Source organism: Orcinus orca, chromosome 20 (assembly GCF_937001465.1).
Source record: "Orcinus orca chromosome 20, mOrcOrc1.1, whole genome shotgun sequence".
Taxonomy (NCBI): domain Eukaryota; kingdom Metazoa; phylum Chordata; class Mammalia; order Artiodactyla; family Delphinidae; genus Orcinus; species Orcinus orca.
The window spans coordinates 34,219,463-34,232,418 of record NC_064578.1 but is presented as its reverse complement, the minus strand read 5'-3'; the positions used below and the strand labels follow the sequence as shown (position 1 = coordinate 34,232,418).

General features: G+C 50.1%; 1 protein-coding gene across 1 annotated transcript in view; it reads right to left on the bottom strand.

Moving 5' to 3' along the window:
• ZNF423 (zinc finger protein 423) overlaps positions 1-12,956 on the bottom strand; it is a 329,315-nt gene that overhangs the window by 214,019 nt on the left and 102,340 nt on the right. The window contains exon 3 of the mRNA XM_004264880.3: positions 7,833-8,033. Coding sequence (XP_004264928.1) covers positions 7,833-8,033 — 201 coding nt within the window. The remainder of the gene's footprint in view (positions 1-7,832; positions 8,034-12,956) is intronic.

The window sequence follows — 12,956 nt, the reverse complement described above, 5'->3', positions numbered from 1 at the left end:
TTTTCTTTTTATGTTTAGATTTCTTAACCATTTGGGATTTGTTTTGGCGTTAGGATGCAGGAGGGATCCAATTTCCTTTTCCAGGATGGCCACCATGCCATCCCAAGCCTACTTACTAGGTGATCCATCTGTCCTCCACTGCTCTGTAATAACACCTTTCTCACACACCTAATTTCCATTCGGATCCATTCCTGGTCTCTCTTCCATTCCCCCAATCTGTCCCCCACCACTTAGAATCCTACAGTTTCAGAACATGTTTTAAAATATGATCTAGGGCTTCCCTCGTGGCGCAGTGGTTACGAATCCGCCTGCCAAAGCAGGGGACATGGGTTTGAGCCCTGGTCCAGGAAGATCCCACATGCCGCGGAGCAACTAAGCCCGTGTGCCACAACTACTGAGCATGCACTCTAGAGCCCGCGAGCCACAACTACTGAGCCCACATGCTTCAACTACTGAAGCCGACGCACCTAGAGCACATGCTCCACAATAAGAGAAGCCACCGCAATGAGAAGCCCGCGCACCACAACGAAGAGTAGCCCCTGCTTGCTGCAACTAGAGAAAGCCCGCGCAGCCACGAGGACCCAACGCCGCCAAAAATAAATAAATAAATTTAAAATAAATAAGTAAATAAAATATGATCTAGTTGCCAGCCCTTCCCGTCATTCCTCTTTGTCGGAATTTCCCTTCCTATCCTTCCTATCCTTGCATGCCTATTTTTCCTCGTGAACTTTAGAATCAGTTATTTCTAAATAACTCCTATGGTCACTCTTATTGGCTAACATTAAGTTACAGCTTAATTTAGCAGAAATTGATGTATTTATGATATTGAATCTTTCCATTCAAGAACAAGGTCCACCTTGTCATTTATTTAAGCCTCTTTTGGGTCCCCCGGTAGTTGATTCTGTTTCTTTGTCCGCTCCCAACATCTGAACGATGCCCCGTGGGTTTGCTTCTGGTCCTACACGTTCTGTGGCTAACGTAAGTAGGACTCTTTCTTGCTCCATGCCTTCTGACCAGATGCTGCTGGCAAGAAGGAAAGCTCTTGATGTGGGGGTATTAGTTGTGCTCGAGCCCCCTGGCCTTTTGCCCTGTGACACGCCGGCTGACACCAAGGCTCTGTGCACGCTCCCCACGGGCAGAAGAAACGCGTGCCCTGCACCTGTGTACTTGGCAGTGATCGCCCAGCAGCTGGCCTGCGCCCACTCTGTTTCGCCCAAATGGAACCAGTACGAGTGGCGCCCCAAGCAATAAGGCAGGGAGGGGCCCCACCCACACTGTCGGAGCAAGAAAGGGCCTGAGCCAGCGCACAAAGGCAAGCTCTGGCTAGCCGGTGGACAGGAACGAGGCTGGCAAAGGTGCCAGCCTCCATGTAGCCCCAGCCCTGCAATTAGGGCCCACAGGTCACTCTGGCCACAGATGAACAAACCAGGGTGTAATTAACTTTCCACCCGGCTTTTTACACAGCAGCATCTCACCTTTGCCAGAAAAGGAGGGTCTGCCTTTCCGAAAGGGCTGGGGAAACACTCGTTGGTCCCAATCCTCAGGAAAGGGGGGCAGCTGGGGGAGGATGCTGGGGAGCTGTGAAATTAACCCACAAGGAGCACATTTTTTGCTGTTGCTATTTGAACAAATTCCCCTCTTATTTTTTCTAAAGTTGAGCATTCAGGGCTTCCCTGGTGGCGCAGTGGTTGAGAGTCCGCCTGCCAATGCAGGGGACACGGGTTCGTGCCCCGGTCCGGGAAGATCCCACATGCCGCGGAGCGGCTGGGCCCGTGAGCCATGGCTGCTGAGCCTGCACGTCCGGAGCCTGTGCTCCGCAGCGGGAGAGGCCACAACAGTGAGAGGCCCGCGTACCGCAAAAATAAATAAATAAAAATAAAATAAAGTTGAGCATTCAAAAAAGCTGTGCTGTCTGGAGGTTAGTTAGACACTGCTCACCGTCCCCAATCTGTGTTCTCAGCACAAGCTGTTGAGACCTCGAATCTTAGCTCAGCTCTGTAACCTTGAGCAAGATCCCCTACCTCCGAGCTTCAGTTGTCCAATGTGTAAAATGGGGAAGAATGATGAAAAATAGGACCTCAGGACGTCCCTGGTGGTCAAGTGGTTAGGACTCTGCACTTCCACTGCAGAGAGCACGGGTTCGATCCCTAGTAGGGGAACTAAGATGCCACATGCCGTGACGTGGCCAAAAAATTTCTTTTAATAATAAAAATAAACAGCTTGTCACCTCTTTCTAGAGAAGTCCCATAATTCTAAAAAAAAAAGGAAAGAAAGAAAAGAAAAATAGGACCTCCCGGCTGGGATGTTGTAAAGACAAGGTGAGATCATTCCTTCACTCAGCAAGCATCTATTAAGCACCACTGTGTGCCAGGCACTGGCCTAAGACATAACAGGGAGCAAAACAGACATGACTCTTGTCTTCATGAAGCCTGATAGTAGCAGGGGACATGGGTGATAAACACATCGAAAATGATCATGGAATAATTACAGAATCTGGTGAGCACTAGGGACTGAGTGGGGCAGGAGCTGCAGAGAGAGCAATGGGGGGGCTGCAGGGGGCACATTCCAGGGCGAGTCCCATGGAGCCTATCACGTGACAGGTGCTCAATATATGAAGAGTGTCAGGACAGCAGCCCCCTTCAAGTCCCCAAGGGCGGCAGGAACCCCGCATACTTCAAGGCTCCTACCTGGTCCTGATGACAATTCGTATTCTGTGGAGCAAGTGAGAAGCCGGTTTCTAAAGAGACTCCATCTGCCTCTCCCCACCTATAATGAAACCCCAAATCATGCCAGCAGTGCCTTCGGCGAAGAGGCCGGGTACCTGCAAAAGCCACCGGTGCTCCAGCCCTGGGGACCCAGGCTGTTTCGAGACCAACACAAGGCACAGCCCTGCTGACACCTGCTCCCGACACAGTCAGGAAAGGTGGGTCTAAAGCACGATAGCGGCATAGATGCAGCACCCAAACGTCCTCAGGCAGTCAACCTCATTAATTTGGGCCGATGTGCTCTCAGTATGAATCAGAGTATCCTTAAAAGGTAGTTTTTTGTTTGGTGGTTTTTTTTTTGCGGTACGCGGGCCTCTCACTGTTGTGGCCCCTCCCTTTGCAGAGCACAGGCTCCGGACGCGCAGGCTCAGCGGCCATGGCTCACGGGCCCAGCCGCTCCGCGGCATGTGGGATCTTTCCGGACCGGGGCACGAACCCGTGTCCCCGGCATTGGCAGGCGGACTCTTAACCACTGCGCCATCAGGGAAGCCCAAAAGGTAGTTTTTATACCAGGATACAGGGAAACATTCCACCTGAATCCAGACTGAAGGTCCACGGGTGACCTGCTTCAATGAGCACATGAAAAATTGGAATCAGTCCCTGGGTAAATCAAACCTCTCATGTCTGCGTCCACGGTGCCCCAGCAAGTTCCCAGAGATACTTTCTAAGGCACTTGACATCCTCCTGGCTCCTAGAAAATGATGGAAAACCTCCCCTGCAACCGTTTATAGGGCCCAAAGGTGCTCGACCAACACTGCACAAACTGTGTCAACGTAAACTTCAGCTCACTCCCTGTTCCCGATGTTATTCAAGTTGGTAGAACCAAAATTAATGAGACTTTCTATCATCAGTTCAGACGGCCACCAAACATTTCCCCACTTGGTGCCCACAAACGATTCTCCATCAGGAACAGACAAGCCCATCACACATCGAGTCAGACTTTATCTACTCTGCTGCAAAAGTCTTGATCTACTGGCATATTAGTCGACATTTAATATTTTTTTGTATGTGGACCGAGTGCCAGCAACCCAAGCTGCACAGGAGAGCTCCCCCAATGGAGAAGACCATGTGGCAACGAGGGAATCCACTCAGAAAATGTTCAGTAACAAATGCCAAGTGGAAGACGCTAAGTGCCCTCGACTCCAGGCATGTAAGCATTTGTTATCCTGTGGGCAGGGGCTGGAGGGGAACAAAGAGAAATCACACAGCTGTTGGGGGTGGGAGCATCGGCAGAGAGAACTGGTTCTTGCTTGTTTCGTTTTGTGTGTCATAAAGATGCAATGTCTGATACCTTGTGGGTTTAAGGTCGGTTTCTCGCAGACACAAAGGAGAGACAACGAGAGAGAGAGAGACAGAGGGAGAGAGAGAGAGAGAAATATGAACAGGTCTCGATAGAGTTGTCTTGAGTTCTTCAGGTCCACACTTCAACAACTCCTCCTGGACCCAGCACTGCCAACTATTGCTGAGGGACAACGAAACCTCTGGAAATGAGGGTTCTTCAGTGCAGACAGTCCCAGCTCCAGGTTGGGGGACCTGGGGGCTTCCTGATGAATACCATCACTGTCATTCCAGCAGGAGGCTCCCCGTCCATGATGAGCATCCCCACATCCCCACCCCAGAAACTCTGCAGACCTCACACCACTCTCCCAGATTCCGATGGAACAAGGCAGTGTCCTCACCCACACCCCAACTGCCACAGCAAGAGCCCGGAGCTCACTCTGCTAGAGCAGTTCAAAGAACGACCACATTCGAGGAATCTGAAATATGACACAAATGAACCTATCTATGAAACAGAAACAGAATCATGGACGTAGAGAATAGACCGGCAGTTGCCAGGAGGGAGGAGAATGGGTGAGGGATGGACTGGGAGGTTGGGATTAGCAAATGCAAACTGGTGTATATAGAAGGGATAAACAACAAGGTCCAACCGTATAGCGCAGGGAACTATACTCAATATCCTGTGATAAACCATAATGGAAAAGAACATGAAAAAGAATGTATATGTATAACTGAGTCACTTTGCTATACAGCAGTATTTAACACAACATTGTAAATCAACTATACTTCAATAAAAGAATAATAATAAAAGGACCACAGTTGAGATGGTCCCCACAAACACACCCACCCCCACACACACAGCCTCTTCCCAACACGCTGACCATCTGGAAGGGCTGGGCTTCCCGGGCGCCCTGCTTGGGGAGGGGTGTGCCGCCTTCACATTCCGGGAGGGCAGCCCTCTGCGGGGCGTGAGTGTCGTTCACACCCAAAGCCAGATTCCAATGGACAGGTGGCACTGCCCTCAGGGCCCAAATCCTCAACGGCAGGGACGTCCCGCCTTCCCTTGAAACAAGACTCATTTGTTCCCTCAGAAACATCTTGCAAGCACCCAGAGCCCTCCCGGCCTCAGCAGAGCAGGGCCTTCTCTGAAATCCTTGTCTGAAATGGTCTTTGTTGGGCTGCCAAGTGTCCACCTTTCCCTCCAGAGTGACGCTCCATGGGGCAGCAACGCCCACCTGTATCATCCCTAGTACTGCGACCGGGTGATCAATGATGAGCATCCAGCAGACCCATGAGGCTGGCCTGGGAGGGCCTGCTGTTGCATTTCTGTACCAGTTCCAAACTTTTAAAGTAGAAGCCAATGTTTAAAGATCTTACACTATAGCCCAATGGATAAAGCAGGTGATAGCTCTGACTGGAGTGGGTGTCAGAGCCCCTCAATCAGACAGGCCCCAATACCGACCCCAAGAGCCTCAGAGACACCTCTGGAAACACAGTCTGAACACCACTGCACAATCCAAGGATGTGGAAGTGTCCAGATAGGGACTGGTTCTGAAAATACGCACACAATTCCCAAAGGTGTGTCCTGTCCCTGGGTAATCCTAAGAACTGGGGGAAAAGAGCTCCTCACATATCTCTCCCATGTTAGGGAGACTCACCCACGCTGGGTCACTCCTTTACTGGGTGGTAAGGAATTTCTTGGGGATGCTATTAGACGAGGTCGTTTCCTGTACTCTTTCAAGGAATCTCTGACTCCCATCCAATGCTCCAGGGCTTGGGGATATTCCTGGTTCCCATGTACCAGTGGAGGTTGTTAGTGGGGTCCTGTCAGGAAACAGGCAGGGGAATCGGTGGATACCAGCAGCATCAATAAAGATGGCTTGAGACCCTGCAAATGGGGCTGCCATGATTTCAGCCAAAGTCTGAGGCTATGGAGTGAAGAGACCACCACTGGGAAGAGAGTCCTGCCCAGGACTGAAGAACAATTAGCTACCATTTATAATTTCCAATACAGACCCCCATTTATAGCCCTAAAGTCTCACATTTTCCCTTCTCCACCTAGAAATACCACCATTCTCAAAAGTGTGGTAAGAGACATGAGAATCTCCTTGATTCTGAAAAACTGGAGGAAGGAACAGCCTAAGTAGTGCCAGGGGTAGGACCTCACTCCAAGAGCTGCAGAAACTCTACAAAGCATCACTTAGCAGTGGTCCTGAGGGGCCCTGCTTTAACAACTAGATGAGAACAGTGTATTCTTTCACATAGAATATGAAGAGAATAGCTTTCAATTAGAAGATCAATTAACTGATTGTTTTTAAAGTAAGTGACAATATTTCACTCTTTTATACTTAAGATTTCACCTCAGTTCTTGGCTAAATCAAGAGCTACACTAGCATCTATTGTTTTCTCAGGTCCAAGAATGAGAGTCCATAGCCCAGGGTCCTGAGGAGGTCCTGGCTCTGTCACCAAATTGCTATGTGACCTTGGTTAAGCAGTCACCTTTCTCTCTCAAAGCCTCAGTATTTCCCCCCAGCAAATAAGAGGACTGGAAAAGCCAACCCTATAAGTCCCTTCTAATTCTGATTCTAAGCTTATAAGTTGGCCGTTGCCTCTGCCAATGATTGAAATATCACAAATTCCAAATGACTGTGGTTTGGTTTGCTGAGCCCCAAAAAGTTCAAAACTTGGAGTGCTGCCGGGTCTATTGTGTTTGATATCTATTCCCTCTAGAGGGCGAGAATGAACACTTGGTCTACCCAGGGCTGTGCGGGTACAGATGACACTAGAGGAAAAGTCATAGCAAAGTTCCAAAACACTTGGCTTTCAATCTTCCAAGATGGCATGAAAGGCAGGGGAAGCAAGACTTTGAGTCCCAACCTATCTCCTACCAGCACATTCCCCCTGCAAAACAGGGGTCGGGTCCTCCTTGGAATATTGGTCTGAGATTTTAGGTCCTCTTCCCACAAACTGGCATCCAAAGGGTTTCATCAACAATCACAATAGACGGAGATGTCTCAGGATAGCTGTTTAAGGCACACAAATGCTCTGGACTCCCTGCTCAGAGCCTGGAAACACGTCAACCCCTATCCCTATTGCATGGCTGCCATACTCCCGGGAATATGCATGCCTCCATTCCCCTACCCCCCACACCGCACGTATCCCAGACACACAGACACACTCAACTCGTCAAGTCTTAAATCGCTCCTATATACTGTGGCCTTGCCCACCTTCTCTGAGGCAGCTGGTAAATAGAACACAGGGCTATAGTCAAACTGCTATAGTCAGAAACTGCTCCCAGCCACCCTTCTCCTACCCAGAGAAGCAGAAGGCCAAGTGAGGAGGTGGAACTGAGTCCCTTTCTGTAGGGGTACTTCTTGGCCTTTGAAATTCTCCCCATCCCATCACAAGCCCTGCTTCAGAGCTCACTCCTTCATGCAGCTTTCCACACTTAAGCTGCTTAACTTTGCACTAATGACCTCTTAATTGCTGGGTTTCCAAAAGGCCTTCCAGAAATCCGGGGTGCAGACCCACCCATTTATGGCCCACATACTATGGAATGCAGTTTGGGGGAGCAAGGACAGGGCACCTCCGCCTAACTCCTGCCTGCTGGAAAGCTGTTGCTTTCATTTTTAATTTTATTTAAAAGGGTACCCAAGACACCACAATAAAATGACATTAACTGTAAAATTACATTATTAATTCTTTAATCTCACTTGAGGCTTCAAGCTGTTGCTATGTCCAATTATCCATATAACCACCTGTCAGAATCCCGGTGCTATTTAGCATTACCTCCAGGACAGCGGTGGGCCCGGTGGTCCGTCAGGTCTGCCAGAGACTCGAAGTCCTGCTGACAGTGATCGCAGGTGTAAATTGACTCATCCTCCATGTCTTCATCGTCATCATTTCTCTCCTCTTGACTTGTCACGCTGTTCCTGTCTTCCAGCACACGGCTGGTTTTTCGATCACACTCTGGCTCTCCTTCTAGGCCTCCTGCCAACAGGAAGAATACAGTCCATGTCAGCTGACGGGGTCTGGGGAAAGGATTTTAAAAGAATCACCCTGCATTTACGAAGATACATTTAATTACTCTACCTCCCAGGGTCCATTCTTCTTGACACCTCTCAGTATACTAAAATACGGGGGTTTTTGTAGCATGTGGTGTCATAATTCTCAGCTAGATTATTTAATTCTTGGTGCAAATCTTCTAGAGGGATGTCCTGTCATCTTCCCTCTGTGCTTGGATGCTGGGGGTCATGACCCATCAGGGAGGTGAAAATACCTTAGCATTTTGTCTCCTAAAAAACCCAGCTCTCTCACACATTTCTCTAGAGTTTCCATCAGTTGTTCCTAATGCACCTGAACTTTTAGTTTCCCCCAAAGCCTTGAAGTTTAGAGCTGGGAGATCTCTTAGCCAGGCTCACCTTCCACATAACATGCCTCCCAATGTGGAGATGTTGGCTCAGTTCTTTGCAAAGATGTCCTGATTCTGGAATCAAGGAAGCACGTGTGTTTGCAGGACCACGGATAGTCAAATTGCTGTTTAAAATGCCCCTGAGCGCTCACTTGTGCCCCGGTATCAGCCTAGACAGTGAGAACCAGGCTTGGAATCATTTGACCAACTTCTTTAAAATAAAATACCAATTCTGTGTTTAGCACTGCGCAGACCAGCTGTTGAACTGTACAGAAAAGTGAGTTAATGATTACGATAACGATGCTTTGCATTTGCATAGCGTTCTGTGCGTTTACAAAGCACAAATACACACACGTAGCCCCATTTCACAGTCTCACACATCCTAGAGCTAAACGGGGGCTCAAGCTATCTTACGGTTCCACCCCCTGCCCGCAAAGAGGGACAGCTTTGTTATTCCCCTTTCATAGGTAAGGCACCTGGCCTCCAGACAGAAGGATGCAACATCCCCAGCACCCTGCACACATGTTCACCTCAACATCCTGACTCCTGCCTAGTGCACTTCCCTGCACAGCTGGGGGAAATGGAGAACAGCCTCAATCTGAGCGATTAATAGGACCCAACAAAAACTTGTAAACCAAAGTGCAAAAAATGCATGGTAAATATTACATACAAAATATATCAGTAATCCCAATAAATGTCAGTGGATTAAACTTGCCCATTAAAATACAGAGACTCGGGTATTCCCTGTGGTGCAGTGGTTGAGAGTTCGCCTGCCGATGCAGGGGACACGGGTTCGTGCCCCGGTCCGGGAAGATCCCACATGCCGTGGAGCGGCTAGGCCCGTGAGCCATGGCCGCTGAGCCTGCGTGTCCGGAGCCTGTGCTCCGCAACGGGAGAGGCCACAACAGTGAGAGGCCCGCATACCGCAAAAAAAAAAAAAAATACAGAGACTTGGACTGGAAAATCAAAGTGCCTGTTGTCTCTTCCCACAGTCTGTCCTGGAAAACAGATCTATCTGTGCAGAAACTAGCATTTATTTAAACTAAAGAGAGAAATCTCTATTTTGTGTAAAGATATTGATGCAAACATATACGCATATGCAAAGGTGTGTGTATGCACGTGTGTGTGTGTTTGTGTGTGTGTGTGTGTCACCCATAACATCACAGTTACAGGAAAAGGCTTCAGCACACAACCTTTAAACCCCCAAGGACTGGTCGCCAAAGCAAGAAAGAGAAATGAAGCAAAGAATGCATTTCATTCGAGGTCGAAGTCACAGTCCTATAAATATTTCTATTCAGAAATAGATAATGCTATAAGGGCTCTGTTTCTCCCGTCTGCACAGAACATGCACCTCCAAGCACCCGACAGCAGCAACCTACAAACACAAATCAGCTCATTGGAGAGCCAGCTGCCGCCTTCCGTGGCGGCGAACGTGGCATGACACGCCGCTTGGAACTGCACAGAGGCAGTAAAAATCAATGTTTCCATTTGTGGCCCATCAAAACATCTCTCTTCTTACCAATTAAGGGATGTACAATTTTTAGGTTCTTTTATCATCAGAACATGCCAACTCCCGGCAATACAGAAATCCCATTAAAAGTCAGGCAGCATATTTATCTCAGGAAATCTGATCTGCTGCTGTGGTGACAGCGAGAAAGAGAAAGCAAAGAAATGAGAACTATCATTTGGAGCCTTCAATATTATAAGTCATCATACAACCATGGTTACACGGGCAAGCGCCCGTCTCTGAAATTCCTAGTTTACAGTCTCTTCCCTTAATAATAATAATAAAAAAAAATGTTCTGAAGGGGGGGAGAAAGAACCATAATTCCCACTTTCTCTACTACACCAGCTCTCCAGATAATAAGTTATGCTCGGCACCATGCCTGTGCTACTTTACTTAACACATCGTTTAATAGACATATTTAAATTATCCCCTTGTTGTTGTTGTTGTTGTTTTGCCATATTTACTTGGCAGCATTTTCCATCACAGCTCATCTAATCCACAACTGGAACCACAAACAGTACAATGCATTTGATCTCTTTAAATCTGGTACATCCTGTTGACTCAGGAGTAGATAAATCAGAATGTCAACTCTTGGGTTTTTATAAGGCAAAAACCCATAAAGTCATCCAAGAGTATAAATCTGTTTTAAGAAACTGTCACCTCCCCTGCCGCTGTCTCCTAATGGGAAGGCAAGGTGGCTGCACGGAAAGGGGTGGGAGGGGGGAGGGGCGGGTGACGCGGGGACCTCATCGCCCGAGGTCCCAGGGGTCACGTGGGCTGAAGGAGTCTTAGGGAGCAGGACGTCCCTGAAGCTCCAGTCCCCGGGGGCCCCTCTGCTGCGTCATCAGAATCAGGACCTCTAGAGCAGGAAGCCCTCCACCAGCTCAAGGCTCTGCTCTGTAAGGCACTCTTATGCCCCCCAGTCTCTGATCCTTAAATCGGAAAAAAGAGTACATGGTGTTATTTCTCCATTTACAGATGAGAAAACTGTGGCTCTGAGAGGCCACCCAAAGCCACAGAAGGGATTGAACCTACAAGTTCTGAGGTGGAGCTGCGTGCCCTCCCCCAGGCCGGGGCCTGTCGGAGCCCCAGACTCCCAAGGCCGGGAGGTGGGAGCCCTGAGGACAGAGCCGAGGGCGCCAGGCCCCCCTGGAGCACCCTCTGGATCTCCTCTTTCCCAGGCCCACCCTGAGCAGCTGCTCAGTGGGCCCCCGGGGCCCTAGTGAGAGTACCCTGACCCAGCTCTGGCTCATCGGGGGTGACCCTGCTGGCCCACGTCCTGCCCTCAGCCAGCCTCCGGGTCCCTCAAGGGTCCTCGCTGAGCAAGCACAGAGGACACAGAGCCCAGCGGCCACCACCGGCCCTGCCTGAGCCCCCATCCCAAGTGCTGCCTCATGTTTCCAACGTGGTGACCTGCTGGGCCTGAACTACAGTTGACCCCCAGGTCCCTCCAACCACCCGGGCCCACTAGGCAAAGTCAGCAGAGCTCATTTCTTTTCCACCGGGGCTGGGAAGGATGTCCCGAAAACGGACCGCCGGTGCCTTTCCCTCCGGCCCCACCCAGGGAAGGCCCAAAGTAAACAATTTCGAATAGGGCCCTCTCCCCCAGGGCCACGAGCGCGGGACAGGAAACAGAATCGGCACCGTAAATGCCAGCCTCTCCGTCCATTAGCAAAGCTCCCAACCCGCCCGGCCTCACCCTCCACCTGGGACAACTCACAGCCTAGTTGTTTTCCAATGTGCACACCCCCATCCTTTTGCCCAGGGCTCCACCAAGAGCCGCTAGCATTTATTGAGCACGAGTTGCATGCCAGGTACCTTCTGAGCCCAGCCCACCAGGCAGCCCTATGAGTTGAGCACCATCATAGCCCCATTTTAGGGGTGAGGAAACCGGGGCTCTGTGAGGTGACAATGCTTAAGCAAGGCCATAGTGGCAGGTTGCAGACACAGTTGTTCCTGACTCTAACCACTCTGCTACACGGTCTCCCCACAGCAGAGCTTCAATGGAAAAGTGAGTTGAGTGTCAAGGAATCTGCCAACCCTCCAAGGCCATCTGCAGGGGCTTGGTTGCAGCCCCCAAAGTCCAGCAAGGGCTCTGCTGACCTCTCTGACTTCCCACTTATCTCCACAGCCCCACAGACCTTTGTTCAATCCCCTGAACTTCAAGTTTGTTTAGCCAAGGGCTTCTTCACACTCCAGGTCTGCCGTAACTGTTCCCCGTGGGCCTGAGCACCAAGGTCACACAGGTCCCCATCATTTCTTCCCCGTAGTTCCCTTCCCTTCGCTGTCAGAGCACTTGGCACAAAGTTCACTTACACTTTTATAGGCTGATTTTTTACTCTCTGCCTTCTGGTGGCAGCCACATTTGCCCAGGACGGCAGCAACAACCCCTCCCATCCCATGTGCTGTTGTGGAGGGGGACCTTGCCCTCACCCATCAAGAAGAGGGATCTGAGTCGCCTCCACAATTCCCCTCTGGCCTGGCTGGCCTTGGTGACTCCCTCGAACGCTAGAATGTAACAGAAACTAGAATGCAGCTTCCCCCTTGTCTCTTGGTCTCTTGGGACATGACCCCTGCGAACCCAGCTGCCCTACTATAAGAAGCCCAGGCCACATGGAGAGATTGTAAGTGCTCCAGTCGACAGCCCCAGCTGAGCTCCCGCTGCCAGCGCCCGCTACCAGGCACGGGAGTGCAGCATCTCGGACATCCAACCCAGACAAGCCTTCAGAAGGCAGCAGCCCCAACTGGCATGTGACTGAAACTCTACAAGAAATGCTAAGTGAGACCACCAACTGAGTCCAGTCAGCCCACAGAAGTGTGCAAACTAATAATTGTTGCTTTAGGTCATTGAGTTTGGGGGTGGTTTGCTGCACAGCAATAGACCGCTGGAACACACCCCATAAGCTCCATGAGGGCAGGAGCTGTGGTTGGTTTGGCTTGGTACTGTCTTCCCCAGCCCCTGGTACAGACACACGTTAAGTGCTCAGTGAATGGT